The 22,389-nt window shown below is 42.9% G+C and overlaps 2 protein-coding genes and 1 long non-coding RNA gene across 3 annotated transcripts; all 3 read right to left on the minus strand.

The window, feature by feature from the left end:
* Positions 1 to 460: 460 nt before the first annotated feature.
* On the minus strand, positions 461 to 14,784 carry LOC309495463 (microfibril-associated glycoprotein 4-like). The gene is made up of 5 exons (XM_082165262.1): positions 14,739 to 14,784; positions 14,412 to 14,612; positions 14,235 to 14,331; positions 13,973 to 14,140; positions 461 to 819 (listed from the first exon to the last, which is right to left on the minus strand). The coding sequence occupies exons 1-5, from the start codon at positions 14,742 to 14,744 to the stop codon at positions 563 to 565; spliced, it is 729 nt and encodes a 242-aa protein (XP_082021388.1). The 5' UTR covers positions 14,745 to 14,784; the 3' UTR covers positions 461 to 562.
* LOC309495503 lies at positions 2,952 to 11,102 on the minus strand. Its single transcript, XR_014204698.1, has 3 exons — positions 10,607 to 11,102; positions 9,861 to 9,895; positions 2,952 to 3,460 (listed from the first exon to the last, which is right to left on the minus strand). It is a non-coding gene; the product is annotated as an uncharacterized lncRNA (long non-coding RNA).
* A 3,922-nt stretch (positions 14,785 to 18,706) lies between the features above and the next one.
* LOC309495458 (microfibril-associated glycoprotein 4-like) lies at positions 18,707 to 22,285 on the minus strand (the record flags this gene model as incomplete). Its single annotated transcript, XM_082165257.1, has 5 exons — positions 22,265 to 22,285; positions 21,938 to 22,138; positions 21,761 to 21,857; positions 21,495 to 21,662; positions 18,707 to 18,963 (listed from the first exon to the last, which is right to left on the minus strand). Exons 1-5 carry the CDS (start codon positions 22,268 to 22,270, stop codon positions 18,707 to 18,709), a joined length of 729 nt encoding a protein of 242 aa, XP_082021383.1. The 5' UTR covers positions 22,271 to 22,285.
* Positions 22,286 to 22,389: the final 104 nt, after the last annotated feature.

Raw genomic sequence — 22,389 nt, forward strand, 5'->3', positions numbered from 1 at the left:
ATTTAAATCAATGTATGGTTTTATGTGAACGATAAAGCAAGACTATTTTCACATAATTTTGAAGAAAAAACTATAGGCGACGACATCCATTAGTCAAAAGTCTTATTGCCACATATTTAGTATGTGTTTTGTGGTCTTATTTCAAAAATTTTAATTTTTAGTTTTTTCGATAACCACGCATAAACATTATTCTCTCAAAAATGAAAACATGTACATACATGTGGCTCACATATTATTGTAGTCCTGTTTGTGCTATATAGAGTGAATTTACACCTTTGCCATTAATATGTTTATAAGCAACTGAAAAAAGCACAAATGTCAGGGCATGTCAGAACACCCCCAGGGCCCAAAAAAACGCTCAGACTCCAGAGGGTTAAAGTTAAAGAATAAATAACACACTTGTTAGCCGGGTCATTTCTTGAGAGTTTATTAAAGATTTTCCAAGTCATTCTGACTTAGATTATTTATTCTTTTTCACAGTTAAGGGAGAAAGCATAAATATTCAGAATTTCCATGTACGGTTAACAATATCAGGCATTTGCACCTGGAAACACTGATGTTTCTAAGACACATGTTTGATCTTCATGCTGATGGATTTCATATTGACAGAGTAACTGTTCTTCCAGGTATACCAAATAATACCAATGGCGTAATGAGTATCATCATTTTCCCACAGATACACAGCGTTGGGGTTTGTATTGTCACAGTCTGCATACCAAAATGCCCCGAGACGCATTTTGGCACAGTTCTTTTCATAGACATCTTGATCTTTGTCAAAGGTTGAGAACTTCTGATTATTATGGTAGGTCAAAGAGTCGCCTGCAGAGAGGAAGAGCATCATTAACAGGATTAACAATATATAAAAGAGTCCAGTTTCTACTTAGTCGGATAGGTTTCACATTAAACAAGGGTTTTTGTATGCTATCAGAACAACATGTCCGACATCTCACACTACATGCTAAAAGTGGAATTATTCTACACGGTAAATAATATAGGTGTAAAAAGAAAAGAAATGCATGGCAGCACAGGGTGCCAAACGTGTATCATTAATGGAAATTATTTAGATAAAATAATTTAGACTGCAACCGGAAAAAAGCAAGCTGACCATAAACTACAATAACACTCTTAAATAACAAATTAACAGTGAAATACTGGCAGCAGAGGTGACACCAGTTTAATGTTAATTTTACAGTTCTACAGAACTTCAACTGGCTTTCAGCCACAGCTTTAGATGAAATACACTGAGGATAAAATAAGACATTAAATCTCTGAAGATCTCATCAGAGGAGGATTAAACAACTCCACAAACAGCATTACCAGCTTCACTTATTAATAACCAGATTGACTTTATTTCTGTCAGATGTCTACAGAAGCTGTTATTGAGAATTAACAGAGGTTTAGATGTTGATGATTTATTGCTTCGCTTAACTTTACCATTATGGTGATCAGTGTTAGCTTTAGATTTTACTCTTGACCCTTGACTTTTTAACATTAGCTTTTCTTTCGTTGTTGTAACCATGTGTTTTCCAAAGAATATTAACCCTCTGGGGTCTGAGCTGTTTTCTGGGCCCTGGAGGTGTTCTGACATGCTCTGACATTTGTGTTTTTTTCTGTTACTAGTGACATTTTCATGGCTAAAGTCTAATTACACTGTATTCAGCACAAACTCTGCTACAATAATATATCAGCAGCATGTATGTAAAAGTTTGTAGTTTTGAGATAATGACATTTATGCGTGGTTTGTGAAAATACAAAAAAAAAAATTCTCACTGAAATAAGGCCATGAAACCCATACTGATTATTTCTTCACAAGACTTTTGAAAATTGTCCCACATGGAAAGAACCTATATAAACATATATGTTTTAATATATGTTTTGATATATGTTTTTAATATATGTGACATATATAAAATTGGCCGTTTTCCTATATTATATGTACATATATGCACATATATGCACCTACATGTTCACCTATATATGCTCACCTATATGTTCACATATATATGCACCTATATGTTCACATATATGCACCTATATGTTCACCTATATATGCACCTATATGTTTACCTACTATATATTAGTAAAATTATTAAAATCCATAGCTACTAGGCCTACACTGTAAAAAAAAAAAAATCCCGTATACAAACGGTAAATCTCTGGCAGCAAAGTTTCCAGACGGATTCCGTTAAATTACAGCAAATAACCATTTCACAAAATTACAGGCAAAAACAGTGAAAATACAGAATTGACTTTAGTGTCAAAATTTATTAAATTACAGTACATTACTGTTGATAATGGCTTATTAAACCGTGGAAAAACGGATAAATGATGTCAAATTACATTTAAAAAAAAACATTTAACTTTCAAGTTAAACTGTAAATTTAGGGTTTTATAAAGTTATTTTATAATAATGCTGTCTATCTACAGTAATTATCTTTTAATATATAGTTTTTCCTGTGTATAATAACTATGAAGTTATGTATAAAAATGCATTAAATACATAAATTCAAATTCAAAGTTTGTATATTTACAGTTAAGGCATTTCCAATTTCACAACTTTGACCAATCTCTAATTAAGTACTTAATAATAGCAAATGTACAGTCAATTTCTGTTAAATTAATTAAACGTATAAGTACAAAATACCTGCACATTTACAGTATTACTCATTAAACAAACACTGAACATCAAGATATGTGAATGATAGGAAATACAATCTTAGTATATAATTTAGAACATGTAAAAATATCTACATTAAAAGGCAATTGCTGTATGCCTTTATACTCTAATATAACTTATTTTACACATTTACAATTACATTTTATCCAAAGTGACTTAAAAATTAAGAGAACAATAGAAGCAACAAGTGCAGTGACAAGTCCCAGTTAGTGTAGCACAGTATACAAGTTTATTTATTTATTATTAAACAAAGATTTAGTATTATTGGGTCAAGTGTTTATGAAAAGATGGATCTTTAGCAGTTTCTTGAAAATGTGTTAAGTTGGGCAGGTCATCCCACCAGCAGGGAACAGTCCAGGTAAAGGTCAGTGAAAGTGGTTTTGTGTCTCTTTGGGATGATGGCACCACAAGGCGACGTTCACTTGCAGAACACAAGCTTCTGGAGACACATAGATCTGAAGCAGTGAGTTTAGGTCTTGCTGCAGCATCTGGATCAGTTGCAGAGGTTTGACTGATGCTGGAAGGCCTGCCAGGAGAGCATTACAATAGTCCAGTCTGGATAGAACAAGAGCTTAGACAAGGAGTTGTGTGACTCCGACAGGAAGGGCCGGATCTTTCTGGTGTTGTATAAGGCAAATCAGCAGGATCGCATGGTTTGGCTGAAAGTGAAACCATAAGCAGTTTTGTCTTGGCAAGGTTGAATTGAAGGTGAAGGTCATTCATCCAGCAAGAATTTTCCATCAGGTAGGCTGAGATGCGAGCAGCAACCGTCAGATCCTCTGGCTGGAATGAAAGGTAGAGATATATGTCATTATAAGTGATAGGAAAACGTCTCGGTTACGTATGTAACCCTCGTTCCCTGAGTAGGGAACGGAGACGTTACGTCGGATGACGACGAATGGGGTTTCGCTTAGAAATCCTATCATCTTCGAGTATTAAAACACGAGCCAATGGCAAAGAAATGCCATGGGTCTGCGGAATTTGCATAGCGTAACTCCGCCCCACCCTGGGGGTATATAAGGAAGTCGCTGGCAAGATGCAGATATGTCTTCGCTGAGGAGCCGAGACTGAACTCAGGCGTTCCAGCGGTACAGCGGAAGTGGCAGGGAGACGTAACGTCTCCGTTCCCTACTCAGGGAACGAGGGTTACATACGTAACCGAGACGTTCCCTTTCGTTGTCACTCCGAGTTACGTCGGATGACGACGAATGGGGTTCCCGTATAATCACGCCACCTCTCGACTGTCTTCCAGTGCCCTGCGTAAGTCTGAGCTCCCTGTCGTGAGACTAGCACGGACGAAGGAGTCCTACTTAACACAGGAATACCAAGGTACACTGGGAAGCATATCCAGTGGAAATATGCAATCATGCCCAACCCGAAGGGGGGGACTTGGAATACACATATGACCCCGAAGGGCTGCATACGGAGTAACACTGGGGTGTCCAGCCGCAGGTGGAATATTTCAACCCCAGGGGTGGCAAGGCGGCTTGCCAAGGGAAAGACACATGCTCAAAGAGGCTTACAGTGGAATACACATGTGGGGGTCGCCCGAAGGGAACCATGCACATGGTGGCACCTAGCCAAGCGCGAAAGCTGCCCGTGGCATAACTCTGGCGTTGACGTCATCAGTGCTGGAGGAGACTCAGGGCTTATGAGGCTCACCTGAGGAAATATCGCACGTATCCCGTCCGTGGAGAGGAATGGCGAGCAAGCGAAGACACCTGAGCAGAATCTAGTACCGGCTAGTTGAAGCGAGTACATGAGAAGAAACTGGCTCTACTCGGAGATTGTAAAATCTCGCAAATGTGTTAGGTGTCGCCCAGCCTGCAGCTCTGCAGATGTCTGTTAGCGAGGCGCCATGCGCTAGAGCCCAAGAGGATGCCACACTCCGAGTGGAGTGGGCCGTCACACCAAGGGGGCACGGTCGACCTTGCTGCTGGTAAGCCAAAGCAATGGCGTCCACTATCCAGTGAGACAACCTTTGTTTGGAGAGAGCCTTTCCCTTCAGCTTCCCACCATGACAGACAAAGAGCTGGTCTGAGGTCCTGAAACACTGCGTTCTGTCTACGTAAGCACGAAGGGCGCGTACTGGACAGAGCAGTGCCAAGGCTGGGTCTGCCTCCTCCAAGGGCAGCGCTTGCAGGTTCACTACCTGATCTCGAAAGGGTGTGGTAGGAACCTTGGGCACATATCCAAGCCGGGGTCTCAGGATCACGTGAGAGTTAGCCGGCCCGAATTCCAGGCACGCTTCATCAACCGAAAATGCCTGCAGGTCCCCTACCCTCTTGATGGAGGCCAATGCAACCAGGAGCGCTGTCTTCATTGACAGGAACTTAAGCTCCACTGATTGCAAAGGCTCAAATGGAGCCCTCTGCAGGGCAGTCAGAACCACTGCGAGGTCCCAAGAGGGTACGAGGGGAGGGCGAGGAGGATTTAGTCTCCTCGCTCCCCTCAGGAACCTGATGATCAGGTCATGCTTCCCCAGAGACTTACCTTCAACTGCATCGTGATGTGCGGCAATGGCGGCAACATACACTTTCAGGGTGGAGGGAGACAGCCTTCGCTCCAACCCTTCTTGCAGGAAGGAAAGCACGACACTGATCGGGCATTTCGTGGGTTCTTGCTGTTTAGAAGAACACCAGTTGACGAAGAGGTTCCACTTCAACGCATAGGCATGTCTCGTGGACGATGCTCTAGCGGAAGTGATGGTAGCCACCACCGCAGGTGGTAGGGTACTCAAACCTGCCTCGTCCCGTCCAGAAGCCACACGTGGAGGTTCCAAAGACCGGGACGAGGGTGCCAAAGGGTGCCCCGTCCCTGAGAAAGGAGGTCCTTCCTCAGAGGAATTGGCCAGGGAGGTGCTGTCGCAAGGAGTATGAGTTCTGAGAACCAGGTGTGGCTGGGCCAGTATGGGGCAACCAATATAACCTGCTCCTTGTCCTCCCTGATCTTGCGCAGGGTCCGCGCAAGAAGGCTCACTGGGGGAAACGCATACTTGCGTAGGTCCCTCGGCCAGCTGTGCGCCAGTGCATCCGTGCCGAGCGTGCCCTCGGTCAGGGAATAAAACAGGTCGCAATGGGACGAGTCGTGGGAGGCAAACAGGTCTACCTGTGCGTCGCCGAACTGATCCCAAATCAGCTGAACCGACCGGGGATGGAGTCGCCATTCTCCAGCGAGAGGCTGAACTCGAGACAGCTCGTCGGCCGCCTGGTTCAGGTGTCCCGGGATATAAATGGCTCGAAGCGACCTCAGATGCTTCTGACTCCATATAAGGAGGTGGCGGGCGAGTTGCGACATACGGCGGGAGCGTAGACCACCTTGATGGTTGATGTACGCTACTGTTGCGGTATTGTCTGATCGGACTAGTACGTGCTGACCCCTGAGCAACGCATGGAAACGGTGCAGGGCGAGACGTACAGCCAGCAACTCGAGGCAATTGACATGCCAAAGGCGCTGGGGTCCTGTCCAGGAGCCCGCGGCAGCATGACCATTGCACATGGCGCCCCAGCCCGTGGTGGAGGCATCTGTTGTGACAACAACATGCCGGGAAACTCGTTCTAAGGGCACTCCGGCCCGTAGAAAGCTGAGGTTCGACCACGGGGTGAAGGTCTGACGGCAGGCCGGAGTCACTGGGACCCGGAGCTTGCCGTGTTGCCATGCCCACCTCGGGACTCGATCGCGAAGCCAAAGCTGAAGCGGTCTCATATGAAGCAATCCGAGCGGCGTTACTGCGGCTGCGGATGCCATATGCCCCAGGAGCCTCTGAAAAAGTTTCAGTGGGACCGCACTCTTGCCCTCGAACTGGCGAAGACAAGTCAGCAGTGACTACGCGCGCTCGCTCGTAAGCTGCGCGCACATGGCGACCGAGTCGATTTCCATACCGAGAAAAGAGATCCTCTGCACTGGGCAGAGTTTACTCTTCTCCCAGTTGACCCGAAGGCCCAGACGAGCTAGGTGCCGGAGCACAAGATCCCTGTGTTCGCAAACCTGGTCTCGAGAGTGAGCTAGGATCAGCCAGTCGTCGAGATAGTTCAGGATGCGAACCCCGTGTTCCCGGAGGGGAACAAGGGCTGCCTCGACGACCTTCGTAAAGACGCGAGGAGACAGGGAGGACCGCGTACTGGTATGCCCGCCCCTCGAAAGCAAACCATAGAAACGGTCTGTGTCGAGGTAAAATGGAGACATGGAAGTAGGCGTCCTTCAGGTCGATCGCTGCAAACCAATCCTGTGGCCGCACACACTCGAAAATGCGTTTGGCCGTGAGCATCTTGAACGGCAGCCTGTGGAGGGAGCGGTTCAGGACGCGCAGGTCCAGGATCGGTCGTAACCCACCCGATTTCTTCGGAACAATGAAGTAAGGGCTGTAGAAGCCGGACCTCATTTCGGCTGGAGGGACAATCTCGATCGCACCCTTCGCCAGTAGGGTGGCGACCTCCGCTCTCATGACAGGGGCATTGCCACCGACCATAGTGAAGCGGACTCCGCTGTAGCGGGGAGGAGATCGCGCGAACTGAATCGCGTAGCCGAGCCTGATGGTTCTCGCGACCCAGCGGGACAATCTGGGAAGCTCTAGCCAGGCTTCCAGAAAGTGCACCAGCGGGGTCATACGAACCACAGACGTTCCGTCGGGGGTGCAGCGAGGCGGAATGACCGGCCCAGGCGTGGGTGGCATAGCGGCCCAGTGCGGGGGCACGGTCATTAGCCGCGTCCTGCCAGAGGAGGCCAGGGGAGGACCAGCGTCCCACAGGGGCGTGCTCTGGCAGGGGTCTGGCGACAGAGGGGGACGAGAGGAGCGTGGCCCGTGGGCGGCGCGTGCTCTCATCCGCACACTCCGTGTGCTCAGAGATGGGGTAGTGAGTTCTTTCTTTAACCATTTTAGGGTGCTGCCCGTCGTGGGACGAGCAGCGGGAATGGGAAAACCAAGGATTCTCCCCCGGCCCTCCACCGGGGGAAGGAGCGGCCCTGCAACCGGCTCCTGAACAGAACTCAACGCCATCTCTGAGCAGCCCGTCTCAGGAGCGCCGCTTAGCCTGGCGTTTAGCGGGGCACGGGGCGGGAGAGGGCTGTGGCGCCTTCCTACGGCTTCCTCTCCGACGCGACCCGGAAGCAGCGGACTGCTGGGGCCGATCGGGAGGGGGGGGAACCGTAGGAGGGCGCCCTCGGCGGCGAGCGGGCTGAGGCACCTGTGCCGACGGCTGCGCCGCCGGAGCAGCGGGCCGCCGGGGCAGGACGTGTTTTAAAGCCTCAGTCTGCTTCTGGGCAGTCGAGAACTGCTGGGCGAAGTCCTCGACTGCACCGCCGAACAGGCCAGCCTGGGATATGGGGGTGTCGAGGAACCGGGTCCGCTCGGCCTCCCGCATATCAGCCAGGTTTAGCCATAGGTGTCGCTCCTGGACCACCGAAGTGGCCATCACCTGACCCAGCGAGCGTGCGGTCACCTTCGTCGCTCGGAGAGCAAGGTCGGTGGCGGCACGCAACTCATCAAAGAGTGCTGGGTTAGACCTCCCCTCGTGCATGTCACGCAACATCTGGGCCTGGTAGACCTGCAGAGTCGCCATGGCATGCAGTGAGGAGGCCGCCAGCCCCGCAGCTCTGTAGGCCTTCGCCACAAGGGTGGAGGAGAACCTACAGGCCTTGGAGGGGTGCTTTGGGTCCCCGCGGGAAGAAGCACTCTGAGGACACAACTGCATCGCAACAGAGCGTTCAACCTGGGGAACCCCAGTGTACCCTTTGGCGGCCGCCTGATCAAGGGGAGGCAAGGCGGAGGCGGTCGCCGAGCGATCACGGGAAGACAATGGTGCCTTCCAGGACCTCGTGACCTCCTCATGCACATCCGGGAAAAAAGGCATTGGGGTTGGCCGCCGACGCGGATCAGCAGCCGCACCCAAAAACCAATCGTCCAGCCGCGAACGAACCGGCCCAGGTGGCGGGGACCACTCAAGACCGATCGCCGCGGCTGCCCGGGAAAGCATGGCCGTCATCTCGGGATCAGACTCGGACAATGCTGGGACACCCGAGGGTGGCAGCACAGCCGAATCCTCACTTCCCGAGGACTCCTGCCCACCTTGTGATGCAGCGATCGACATTGAGTCTTCCTCTGGAGCGCCGAATGAAACTCGCGGCAAGTCAGAGGACTGTACAGCGGTTTCCACGCGGACACTCGCGGGTTGCACGGGAACAGAGGGAAGTGTGGAGCGTGGAATAGTCGGCGCTTTGTTCCACACTGTAACCCTCAGATCACCCTGGCCGCCAGCCGAAGTACCAGCCCTCTCGGGACCAGTAGATCGGGGTGCGGATGAGGGGACTCTCACATTAAGATCATTGAGTCTCGATCTCAACCGTGCGATGGGCATGTTCCCGCAGTGGGAACATGACTCATCCACAAACGCTGCCTTGGCGTGATCGACACCCAGACACACAAGACAGCGATTGTGCCCATCAGAGTCAGATACAAATAGACCGCAACCAGAAGTGCACGGGCGAGGCATCTTTAAAAAGACGTGCCGCGTGCAATGCTCTTTTGTGAAAGGAGATTTCTCCGCAGAGTGTTGAAGCGACCAGGGAGAGAACACACAAACTCTGGCAAATCACTGCACAGATCAGCAGGGAATGTGCACTCGCTGGAACTCGCTGTCACACCAACACCTGGAGAGAGGCTCGTCTCGAAGAGATAAAGAGATGAACTCAGGATTTGGCTGTGGAGTGAAGTAGATCAACTTGGCTCCGAAGCGAAAACATATCTGCATCTTGCCAGCGACTTCCTTATATACCCCCAGGGTGGGGCGGAGTTACGCTATGCAAATTCCGCAGACCCATGGCATTTCTTTGCCATTGGCTCGTGTTTTAATACTCGAAGATGATAGGATTTCTAAGCGAAACCCCATTCGTCGTCATCCGACGTAACTCGGAGTGACAACGAAAGGGAACCCATGTTTCTAAATGACAGAGCCTAGTTACAATACAAAAAAATAATAATAATAGATGGGTGGAATCTAACACAATCGTGGTCTTACTGAAGCAAAACCAAACCTTGTGCAGCTCTAGTGGCCTCACAAGGATCAAATGAATATTCACATGGGAAAATATAGTATAAAACAAATTAAATTTTCTGCCACTTTTAGTGCAATCATATGGAATCAGAAGACTCGGCCATTACAATATTTTAAATTACTTCTTCCCATACCTTGTTTGCCATGATCATTCTGCTTTCCACTTGACCTGAAATCACAAATATATATATATATTTTTTTTTTTTTTTACAACTCAGTATTACATTTGCATATGTCAGAATATGTTCCACTGGGACAATGCAAAACCTCAACTGACGTGTTGGCAAGCATGCAGCCAGAATATGGAATTTATCATGTGGTGTTCATATTCTAGCCTCATGTGTTTTCCTGTATCAACAACAAGTACAGTATTTGCTGAATTCGTTTTCTTAACGGTCTTGATAACCACATTAACCCTTATGAAAATTAACTATGGTTTAACCAAAAAAAAAAAAACCTTGGTAACGTTAGGCCTATTTGTAGTATAACTGTGGTTATTAAAAATGGTAATAAAAATCCGCCAAAAACGTGGTTACTATTTTTTAAGAGAAGAGTTTTCAGCTTCCAGACAGTGTTTAAAAATGTCCCGCCATTTAAGAGATTGATTTACTGACAGATACTATCGCTTATTAACAAAGATTTTATACACAATTAAACGGACTTTATGTATAACAAGTCTACGAAAGCTTGTTTTAGGTATTTTTTGAGGTGTGGGTTCAACTGATCTTTCTTAAAACAGATGGAAAATGTAAAGATGCATGCTACATTTTCAGTGTTTTGCCTCCAGCTCATCATTTAAAATGCTAATGTTAGCTTGAAAACTGTAACGTAAACTTAACACAAATGTAATATAATATATCGTTCACATGCAGACTCTTACCTCAGCCGGTGATCGGTTGGCATGATGTCCGCTGTGACGAACCAGGCTCACTGAAAAGGGTGCTATTTCCGAAGAATCCAAACTGACAACAGCTAGGGCTCCTGCTCACGGCTGCTCTCGACGAACACGATTGCTTTGAATTATGAGGTGTCATATTGAACCCCTGTTAATCTCACAATCCACTTCAGGAGAGTAGACTGAATTCAAATCTCCCACTTGCACTTGATACAGATCCAAAGTCGACTGATCAGCTGACCGTTGTGGGCGGGACTAAACAGCGGAAACGTAATGGCGGCGAATTTGAATCTGCGTCATCGCGTGCGCGCGCGCGCACACACACACACACACACACACAAAGCCCTGAATGTGCAGCAACGGAGATTTAGAAAAATATTAATAAAATATACATGAAATTATGGGAGAATAAGACAATGAAATAATGATCAAAATGAGCATCTATTTGCAAGACAAGATTAAAAGACTATAGCCTAAAAACAATTCAATACAGGTCTACTGTAGCCTATGTAGGGTAGGCTGTATGTACAAATACTATTATTTAACCTTAAAAAAAACTCACTTTAAAAAAACCACATGCTTAATAATCTGTAAGGACAACATATTGAATAGATGCAGATTTCTGCAGTTATACCTTCTTTTCTTTGTTTTCTAATTTCACAGAAAAAAATCTGTAAAATATTACTTTGTAAAAATACAGACAAGTTCCTTAAAAAACGTAAATTGATGTAAAACCAAAATACAAGCAATTACCTGTAAATTTAATAGTGGACCTTTAAATTACAGCAAATATCTGTAAAATAACAGGCATTCACTATAATGACAAAACGGTAAAATTCTGTTAAAAAAATACAGACCATTACCTGTAAAAGTACACTTTTTTTTACAGTGTAGGCAACATAAATAAAACCCCAAAATGTAGAAATTTACATTATTTATTTACTTAAGAACAATCAAATAGTACAAGAACAAAAATAAGACAAAAAACTGAACAGAATTTTTTTTAATTTTTTAATTTTTATCTTTTTGATCTCAGCTCCGTGAGCTTCGAATTGATAGATGTGCCTATCTGAGCTAGGCATCATGTATGAAAGTTTCCAAAGTGAGATATGAGCTACAAAATGACCATCCTGCCATGAGCTATAGGAGACATATCTTGTATGTACATATAGGGCTTATATGTATATATAAAGAAGCAATACAGGAGACCTATATGGCCTGTATATGCACATATATGCACCTCAATTATGCCTATATGTGGCATATATACGCATATATGCAGCATATATATTATCATATATGTGCATATATGCTGTATATATGCAGCATATATGTGCATATAAACTGCATATAGGTTTCATATATGCGCATATATCCTCATATAGATTCTTTCCATGTGGGGTATGACGTAGCCTAGAATATTTGCTCCAAAACTATGTGAAAATCACCCTGACTGCTCATTCAGATAAGACAATATATTGATTAAAAATTTTTACGACGTGTTTTGTGTGAGAAAGCTTTATGTGGGAGCTCATTAATATGTAAGCTTTTCACACCTGAGAAAGACAAAGACACTCCCCTAACTGCCCTATTAGGAGCTATCAGGCCCTGTCATTCAGAGCAACCTTGCACAAAGAATGAGGAGATTTAAAAAAGAATGGCTTTTAGATTGTTTGGATTTATTTACAACACAACATAATCCAAAAATACACAACAAATGACAAAAGAGCACATTGAAAACAATGATCCAAAGACAGAGACCTTTGTGCCATTCCTAAAAACATTGTACATACCTTTCATTTCCAAGGTGTTTGATTTTCACTTTACCATGTTCATGTACAGAGACTCATGTGAATGTTGAAGTCAGCAGGACTCAATTGCATCTGGTCCCTGAAAGAAAAAAAAAAAAAGAAAAAACTGTGAACATACTGATATCATGAGAAACTATAGGGCTGCACGATTTTGGGAATAGATTTTAGATTTTTCTGGTTAAAATTTCTTTTTAAAATTCACAGAATACAGACACACACACACACACATGTTTCCAACAATATATAATGAACACCAGGTTTGTTGTGCCTTGTAGGCATAGGCTACGCAGTGCTGTATAAAATAATAATAACAATAAATTAAATCTTCCAAAAGATTTCAAGAACAACTACGCTAGAGAAAAATATATTGATTATCATATGTTACTTCAAATGTTTCCATTCGTTATGATGATATGAAATGAGATAATAGTAAAAACATAAAGCCTAATGTTTGGTGCATTTTTCCTTTCAAACGCAATCGCGCTCCAAAATATGATACATTCAAACGCGATCGCGCTCCAAAATATGATACATTCAAACGCACAGCGCGCTCCAAAATATGATACATTCAAACGCGATCGCGCTCCAAAATATGATACATTCAAACGCACAGCGCGCTCCAAAATATGATACATTCAAACCCACAGCGCGCTCCAAAATATGATACATTCAAAAGCCATCGCGCTCCAAAATATTAAACATTATGGTTATACATATCTATGTTTGAGCAGATATCCACAAACAGTATTTAACAGTAAACACGGGTCTAAATAGTATAATATTCACCATATATCTAGCAACAGTTCAACTGCAATGTGAAGTTTATGCAACAATACCATAAACTAATAAGTAAGAATTTCTTACCTTACATCTTTCTTGTCTTCAAATCGCGTTCTTCTTCTTCTGGGGGTAAATCCAATGTAAGCTCAGACGTGTCTTCCAAACTCGACGAAAAGCAGAGACTTGTGAAGTGTTTTGGTGTTTTGTGTTTGAGGTAACGAGGGCGTTCGCGTTCCATGTGGAGATTTGCATGTGAATCTCTTTTGCGCGAGTGGGCGTGTCGAATTAAAAAGTATTTAGCAAGCGTTTGAGATACTGGACATCCTGTTGGTTTTATACAAATTACTTAAACAGAGAATATTTGTTTTCAGTTTGAATCCGATCATTTAAAAGTACACACTTAAATGTGTATAAAGGTATATGGCTCATAAATGTGTGAGAAGGATTCGCTGAGTTTTGTTTCAGTTTATAGACGTGCTCAAGAAAAAAAAGTTCACCGCGACGGAGAGGCAGAACGCACACCCTGTTTATTTTCTTTATTTTACAAAAGCACAATGTTTTGATTTGATTGTAAGTGGACACATACAAAAGTAGAAATATCACAGATTCTTTTTTTATATTTCTTTTTTCTGTATAACCATAAATGACGGAGTAATTTAAGTTTATTGTACTACAATGTGAAGAAAATCCAGCAAAACGTGGGGGTGCGTTTGCCGACCTCAGAGGGTTAACTCAATGAGGATGAATGAAAGTGTCCTACCTGCTCCTCCATCAGTGAATCCTGAAACTTGTAGTTTATATCCAGCACATTCACAACCCACAGAGAAGGACGAGTACAGAGCAAAACCCTTCCTTGCTTCAAAGTCCTCCAGATCCACTCTCAGCATGTACTTTCTGTTACGTGTCAGCTGGTACATGTTCTCCAGCCCTGTTCACACACACACACACACACACACACGAAGAACATGTTCAACCAAACACATGATCATATACACAAACAGACACATGCTGTGAGATCTTACCCAGCCAGTATTCGCTCTCCACATTCCCGAATCCTCTCTTGTACTGATTCCACGGCCGATAGAAAATCACACTGCCGTCCATTCTCCTCTGAATCACCTGTGATGGGTTTATATAGAATATATGATTCATAATGTATGTTCTGATGTGTGTTTGATGACCTAAAGTCACATTCGTACCGTCCATCCTCCGTTGTCTTCATCTTTCCCATCTGAGACCATGTGACAGTAAACCCAGACAGGAACATCTCCTGCTGGATAGATGGTGTAAATCCCACTGACTGTTTCTCCTGAGTTGTAGATGTCAGAACAGTCGAATGACATGAATTTACAGTCACTGCCCAATACAACAGGGAGAAGAACCGACAAAAACCGCATCATCTACGAGAGAGAGAGGGAAAGAGTTAAGCGAACATGTTCCAAAATTTATAATAATTAAATCAAAGTGAAATTAAATGTGAATCAGGAGTTTAGACTAATTGATATAATAAAAGCAGATGAACTTACTTCCATCTTCTGAATCTCTCCTCAGTAGTTCACAGATATAGATTTGTTTAATCTACAAAGTAATATAAATGTTTTCAAATGTATTTTTGATCCGTTTATTTTCTGAAAACTGTATAAATGCCTGAATGTTCTGTTAAGTAAATGAAGAATAAAACAGTAACTCACCGTTTGTGTTGTTCAGTCTGACACAAACACTCTTTATATATGTCAGATTCTCAGACTCCTCCTCTGTGTCTTTATGTAAATGTCCACTATGAAGCTCTAGATGCCTTCGTAAATATGTGTTAGAAAAGTTAATACAACATAAATCATATGTATATTTTCATATGGTAAATATGGAAATGAACCACAATAAGGAAATGAGAGTCAAAGAGAAATCTGCATTATTTTATGTCACAGTGTGTGTCCGGCAGATAGAATACGATTATTGAGCTTATATCAAACTTTTAAAAAAAGAAGATTTTTTAAAATTTCTATACCATGTCTCATTAGGCCATATAGGCAGGGATAGGCAGTATTTTAGATACATGTTTTTAAAATACGTATTTGAAATATAAAATACCATTTTGGATTTTAAAGCCTTCGAAAAACAAAACAAATGCATTTTGTATTTAAACATTTAATTTAAATTCAGTATTTTTGTATTTTCAAAATACATAAAATACTTTGTGCCATTCAACGTCTTTATTAGGCTGCTGATTTCCTGTATCAACTAGTTCAGGCCTCCCGACCCGAGCTGCAGCTGTACAACTCCATCTAGGTTTGGCTGAGCAAATTTTCTGCATTAAAAAGTAAAAGAATAAGGGTTGTCATGCTCAATCCTTGTTGATTAAGGTTAAAACAGAACATCATGGGCACTGCAAGGGGAACAATTGTTCTTGAGAGCCACAGTCCTGCAGAGTTTTGCTCCAACCCTAATAAAAACCTAATCTGTCTGTAGCTTTCTGTAACCCTTTAGACCTTTATTAGCTTATTCAGGTGTCGAGGAGTGTGCCCAGCAGTTCTCGGCAGTCCAGAAGCAGGCTGAGGCAATCAAGAGCCTGCTCCAAAGTGCTACCAGTCCATCGTGAGCTGCCCCTCAGTCCACCCTCATCCCCCTCTCCTATTGCCAACCGTGGAGCCAGGTAAGTGTTGCACCACACACTCAGACCCCACCTCGGGACGCTATGCCGTCTGAGTCAGGTCCCTGCGATCCACCTCGCTGCCCCACTGCGGGTACGTCTGTGGTCCCTCTGACCCTGCTTGTACGGGCTCTGAGAGAGCATTTTCCAGCCCGTCCTGCTGGCTCATTCGCACGATCAGACTGAGATATGCAATTCAGTTCGCTCGGCTACCCCCCAAGTTCAGGGGCATCCAGTTCACCACGTGCGGGACTCCAATGCTCCTGTCTTATGGGTAGAAATCGCAGTCCTACTGGCGAAGGACGCGATAGAGCTGGTCGTGGGGCCCACCCGGCTTGTTGCCTCGGTCGCCGCCTAGAAATTCAATGAAGCACGGGTAAACGGCGGGAGTAACTACGGCCAATCTTGGACCTGTGAGTTTTGAACCCTTCACAAGCTCCCGTTCAAAACGCTTATGCAGAAATCTGTCCCCGAGATTGGTTTGCAGCGATCAAACTAAAGGATGCGTACTTTCATGTCTCAATTCTCCCTCAACACAGACCGTTCCTACGCTTTGCGTTCGAGGGTCAGGCATATCAGTACAACGTCCTACCCTTCGGGCTGTCCCTGTCTCCCCGCGTCTTCACGAAGGTTGTCAAGGCGGCCCTTGTTCCCTGAGAGAACACAGCGTTTGCATCCTCAACTATCTCGATGACTGGCTCATACTGTTCCAGTCACGAGAGCAGTTGTGCGAACACAGGGACATGATGCTCAGTCACCTCAGCCAGCTGGGGCTCCGGGTCAACTGGGCTCTCAGGCGAGATCCCAATTCGTTGGTACGTTCCTGACGTGACTTCTCCATTCCCTCCTTCAGGAAACGAGGGTTACATACGTAAACAAGACTTTACCATGGTAAATACACAATACTAACATTAACACCGTTAATGAAACACAAGGACACTGCTCCTGATCAACAGAATGAACAACATACCTGCATGCAAATCCTTCCCAGCTTACACACAAAGTACCAGTTATGTAATTTATTTGTACTTTTTGGTAATTTCATGATTTACTCATTTACAACATAACTACTTGCTCTTTATTTATAATGAAGTGATATACAGCACGCACCGTCGCATATGCACATGCAATTGAAGAGTGTGCGTCACAAACACAGTTACGGCTGACAGCACAGGAATGTTAGTTTTTATGAGGTGAGGTGAGAGACCTTTTATTTTGTATTACGTTACGCAAATAAAGTTAAACACTGACATATAGTCTGACAACACCTAATCTAACCGCAGATACTAAATCAGGACAACGTGTTTTTCTCAGGCACTCTGTACTTAAGCTGCATCTGACAGAAGTAAAAGCTTTCACGCACGTCTTTCAAAATAAAAGTCTTTCATAAGAAAACCATAGAATTATGCTTTTTGTTGTTTCTTTGACTGCACTCCCTGCGACCCACCCAGAGCAGTCTTGCGACCCACCAATTGAGAAACACTGGTTTAAATACTGTGAGGTCTCATTTATAAAACATGTGTACACACAGATTTGATCTTAGAGTGTGTATACACTAAAATCACACAATGTTCATATTTATAAAAGCGGTTATTTGATGTGGGAAAAGTGCTTAGCGCCACGTCAGGGTCTAGGCAGACATTCCTTGTGGCAGAGTTAAGAGTCGTTAAAAGAAAGTGCAATATACCACAACAGGGAATTCATATTCAGTATTTGCACACTGGCAGGCAGCTTTCTGCGTGTGGCTTAATGGTCAAATACACAGACAAAATTCAAAACCTGAGTTTTTACGGAAAGTTTTTCTTGTCTTCTATAACTGCTTGAGATTTTTTTACTTACATTAGTTAGACTAGTATAGTTTTTGAAGTGACATCAAAAAACCAGGAAAAGTTCTCACAGTTTTACATGTGATTTATTGAGTTGTGTTCACTACAATTAATAAGTTGCAGTGTAACCTGGTCAGAAATAAGTATCGAAATGGTGCTGAGAAAACCCCTTAAACCCAGTCTTCTTGAAAGGTTGGTAGTAGAAGGTGAAATGAAAGCCAAAGTTTCTAAGCAGTTGTACACACCAAAATGTTCTTTGCATTCAGAACAGATTTCAGCCTAATAGTTATAGTTCACTGAATGGCTAATGCCACATATATATTTTTTTTTGTGTGTATTTGTATTTAAATAATTTTTGGCATTTTATTTTGATACTTTTTTTATTTATATGGGGGGGGGGGGGGGTAATGCCCCCCTTTGCCCCCCGTAGCGCCGGGCCTGTATGCTCCTTTCCGCAGTTCAGTCAGTTTATAAAACAATATAAATGGTAATGAATAATCCAGTCAAATGAGAGTCCAGTGCGAGTTGATGACAGTGTTTATTGAACATCTCCCTCTAGTGGCCCACGTCATCATCACATTCTCAGGTAATGCAACACGCGTGTTAAAGGGCCAGTTCACCTAAAATTAACTTTCTGTCATCATGATGTCGTTCCAGGCGTGAATGACTTTCTTATTTCTTTAGAACATAAAATAAGATATTTTGACATCGGAAGAATCTTTATTATCTACTGGAGTCACTGTGGTTACAGTCATATTCAAAGTGTTATAGAAGTTAAAGAATAAATAACATGTGTTAGCCGGGTCTTTTTATTGAGATTTGCCCTGATAAAACAGTCATTCTAACACATTCCCATGCAGACATAATGATTTCCAATGCTGGAGTTTATTAAAGATATTCCAGGTCATTCTGACTTGCATGATTTATTCTTTTTCACAGTTAAGGGAGAAAGCATAAATATTCAAGATTTTCATATACAGTTAACAATACCAGACATTTGCACCTGGAAACACTGATGTTTCTAAGACACATGTTTGATCTTCATGCTGATGGATTTCATATTGACAGTGAAATTGTTCTTCCAGGTGTACCATATAACACCAATGGCTTCATGAGTATCATCATTTTCCCACAGATAAACACTGTTGGGGTTTGTATAGAGACAGTCTTTATACCAAAATGCCCCGAGACGCATTTTGGCACAGTTATTTCCATGGATATCTTGATCTTTGTCAGAGGTTGAGAACTTCTGATTATTATGGTAGGTCAAAGAGTCGCCTGCAGAGAGGAAGACCATCAATAACTGGATTAACAATATGTAAAAGAGTCTAGTTTCTACTTAGTCGGATACGTTTAACAATAGTGAAAAGTTTTTTTTTTATGCTATCAGAACAACGTGTCCGACATCTCACACTACCTGCTAAAAGTGGAATTATTCTACACTGTAAAAAACAAACAAAAAAAAGTGTAAAAAAAAAAGAAAGAAATGCATGGCAGCACAGGGTGCCAAACGTTTATCATTAATAGAAAAAAAAGTGAAAGACCATAAACTAAAGTAACATTTAGACTGCAAAAGGAAAAAGGCAAACTGACCTTAAACTACAAAAACACTCTTAAATAACAAATTAACAGTGAAATATTGGCAGCAGAGGTGACACCAGTTTAATGTTAATTTTACAGTTCTCTTATTACAATATATTTAACAGTATGTTACTGTATTAATATTAGCTCTGATTGGCTCTATCAATCTGTCTCCTCTCCACCAGTTAGCTCGTGTGTGGACGTTCTGGCGCAATATGGCTGCAGTCGCATCATCCAGGTGGACGCTGCACATTGGTGTTGATTGCAGAGATTCCCCCTTCCATGTGTAAAGCACTTTGAGTACTCAAAAAAGTGCTATATAAATGTAACAAATTATTATTATTATTAAAGGGGTGGTTCAGAATTTTGGACACCGGACCTCATTTACAAGTTAGCCTGTGTGTTATTTATCAGTGGAGACAGTTTTCAAAAATGTTCACCCAGTCCTTCCAGTTGCATAGTTCGCCGGTGCTAGGCTAGCGCGAGTCAACAGTAACTGCTCACCTGCCATTAAAAACAGTTTTACCCACTCCACAGTACACCAAAATCAAATAAATTATAACGCCAGACTACTGATGTAAATGTCTGTTGAGAGAATAATGTTAGAAATCAAATTACCCTTTCATCGCATTGCAATAGTTATACTTTGTGCCCTGTATTTATTAGCACAGTCTACAGCAGCGGCGGAGTGCTAAGTTACCTAGGCAACCGAGAGAGCCGGTCCACATGACAATCATGCAAGTGTATTTCCCTGCCGCTGACACTCATCACTACAGCAGAAGCAGAGCATATTTCACGAAGAAATCAACAAGACATAGGACTATGGCCACGTTTGAAAGCCATGGCAATGTTTTGGACTTTGGAGACGATGCAAGCGAGGAATGTGTGTTATTCAACGAACCGTAACTTACATGAGCCGGAATACACAGACGAATAACTAATCGAGATGGATGCTAAAATGGCAGAAAGAGAAAGAATGTCTGTCTGTAGAGACAACAGCAGCTGGAGATGCCATAGAGAACTGGGACAGAACATCGGGAGACTTGTGGTGCCAGTGCAGAAAATGTATAGCTACATATAGCTAGCTAGACGTCCCGACTGTAGTGCGCTTCTGTTCTGTGTTTACTTTTCGGTGCAGTACTACTAACCGGAGCAAAGTAAAATTCCGCCGCTGCTGAGAAACTAGTTCCTGTAAATGTAATGCAATCATTGAGATGCAAGAGTAGTTTGATTTCTAACATTATTCTCTCAAAAGACATTTACATCGGTAGTCTGGCATTATAATTTATTTGATTTTGGTGTACTGTGGAGTGGGTAAAACTGTTTTTAATGGCAGGCTAGCAGATACTGTTGACTCGCGCTAGCCTAGCACCGGCGAACTATGCAACCGGAAGGACTGGGTGAAAATTTTTGAAAACTGTCTCCACTGATAAATAACACACAGCTAACTTGTAAATGAGATACGATGTCCAAAATTCTGAACCACCCCTTTAATTAATTATTACTATGAACGTATTTAATTTGAGTCCACTAATAAAGAATATTGCTGATCAAAGCGTCGTCATCTTCTCCTCGACCTAAACACAGACTCTACTCTTCAGCTCCATGGTGACCCACAAAACACAGATAACAGAAACACTTTAAATCCCAACAGATCATTAAAGTGCAATGAACTTTCTATACTATATTTCTATACTATATTATATATATTATATTTATGAGATAATTAAATGATTAATCGAGTGATGACTGACCATTCGTGATGATACCTGCTATCCACAAACAGAATCACACTCTCAACAAAAAAACAAAAAAAACAACAACAAAAAAACAAATGGTGAACTGCATGGCAGCACAGGGTGCCAAACCATTAATGTAAATAACAGTCAAATACCATCAACAGAAGTAACATGTTTAGTGAAGATAAAATAAGACATTAAATCTCTCAAGATCTCAGCAGAAGAGGATTAAACAACTCCACAAACAGCATTACCAGCTTCACCAGATTAACTTTATTTCTGTCATACATCTACAGAAGATGTTATTGAGAATTAACAGAGGTTTAGATGTTGTTTCATTGCTTCGTTTAACATTACCATTATGGTGATCAGTGTTTGCTATAGTTTGCCTCTTGACCCTTGACTTTTTAACATCAGCTTTTCTTTGGCTGTAGTAACTGTGTTTTCCGAAGAATATGAACTCAATGAGAATTAATGAAAGTGTCCTACCAGCTCCTCCATCAGTGAATCCTGAAACTTGTAGTTTATATCCAGCACATTCACAACCCACAGAGAAGGACGAGTACAGAGCAAAACCCTTCCTTCCAGTGAAGTCCTCCAGATCCACTCTCAGCATGTACTTTCTGTTACGTGTCAGCTGGTACATGTTCTCCAGCCCTGTTCACACACACACACACACACACACACACATGAAGAACATGTTCAACTAAACACATGATCATCCACACAAACGGACACACACTGTGAGATCTTACCCAGCCAGTATTCGCTCTCCACATTCCCGAATCCTCTCTTGTACTGATTCCACGGCCGATAGAAATTCACACTGCCGTCCATTCTCCTCTGAAACACCTGTGATGGGTTTATATAGAATATATGATTCATAATGTATGTTCTGATGTGTGTTTGATGACCTAAAGTCACATTCATACCGTCCATCCACCGTTGTCATCATCTTTCCCATCTGAGACCATGTGACAGTAAACCCAGACAGGAACGTCTCCTGCTGGATAGATGGAGTAAATCCCACTGACTGTTTCTCCTGAGTTGTAGATGTCAGAACAGTCGAATGACATGAATTTACAGTCACTGCCCAATACAACAGGGAGAAGAACCGCCAAAAACAGCATCATCTACAAGAGAGAGAGGGAAAGAGTTAAGCGAACATGTTACACAATTTATAATTAAATCAAAGTGAAATTAAATGTGAATCAGGAGTTTAGATTAATTGATAGAATAAAAGAAGCAAATTAACTTACTTCCATCTTCTGAATCTCTCCTCAGTAGTTCACAGATATAGATTTGTTTAATCTACAAAGTAATATAAGTGTTTTCATATGTATTTTTGAGCCGTTTATTTTCTGAAAACTGTATAAATGTCTGA

Source organism: Leuciscus leuciscus (genome assembly GCF_965113295.1).
Source record: "Leuciscus leuciscus genome assembly, chromosome: 3".
Taxonomy (NCBI): Eukaryota; Metazoa; Chordata; class Actinopteri; order Cypriniformes; family Leuciscidae; genus Leuciscus; species Leuciscus leuciscus.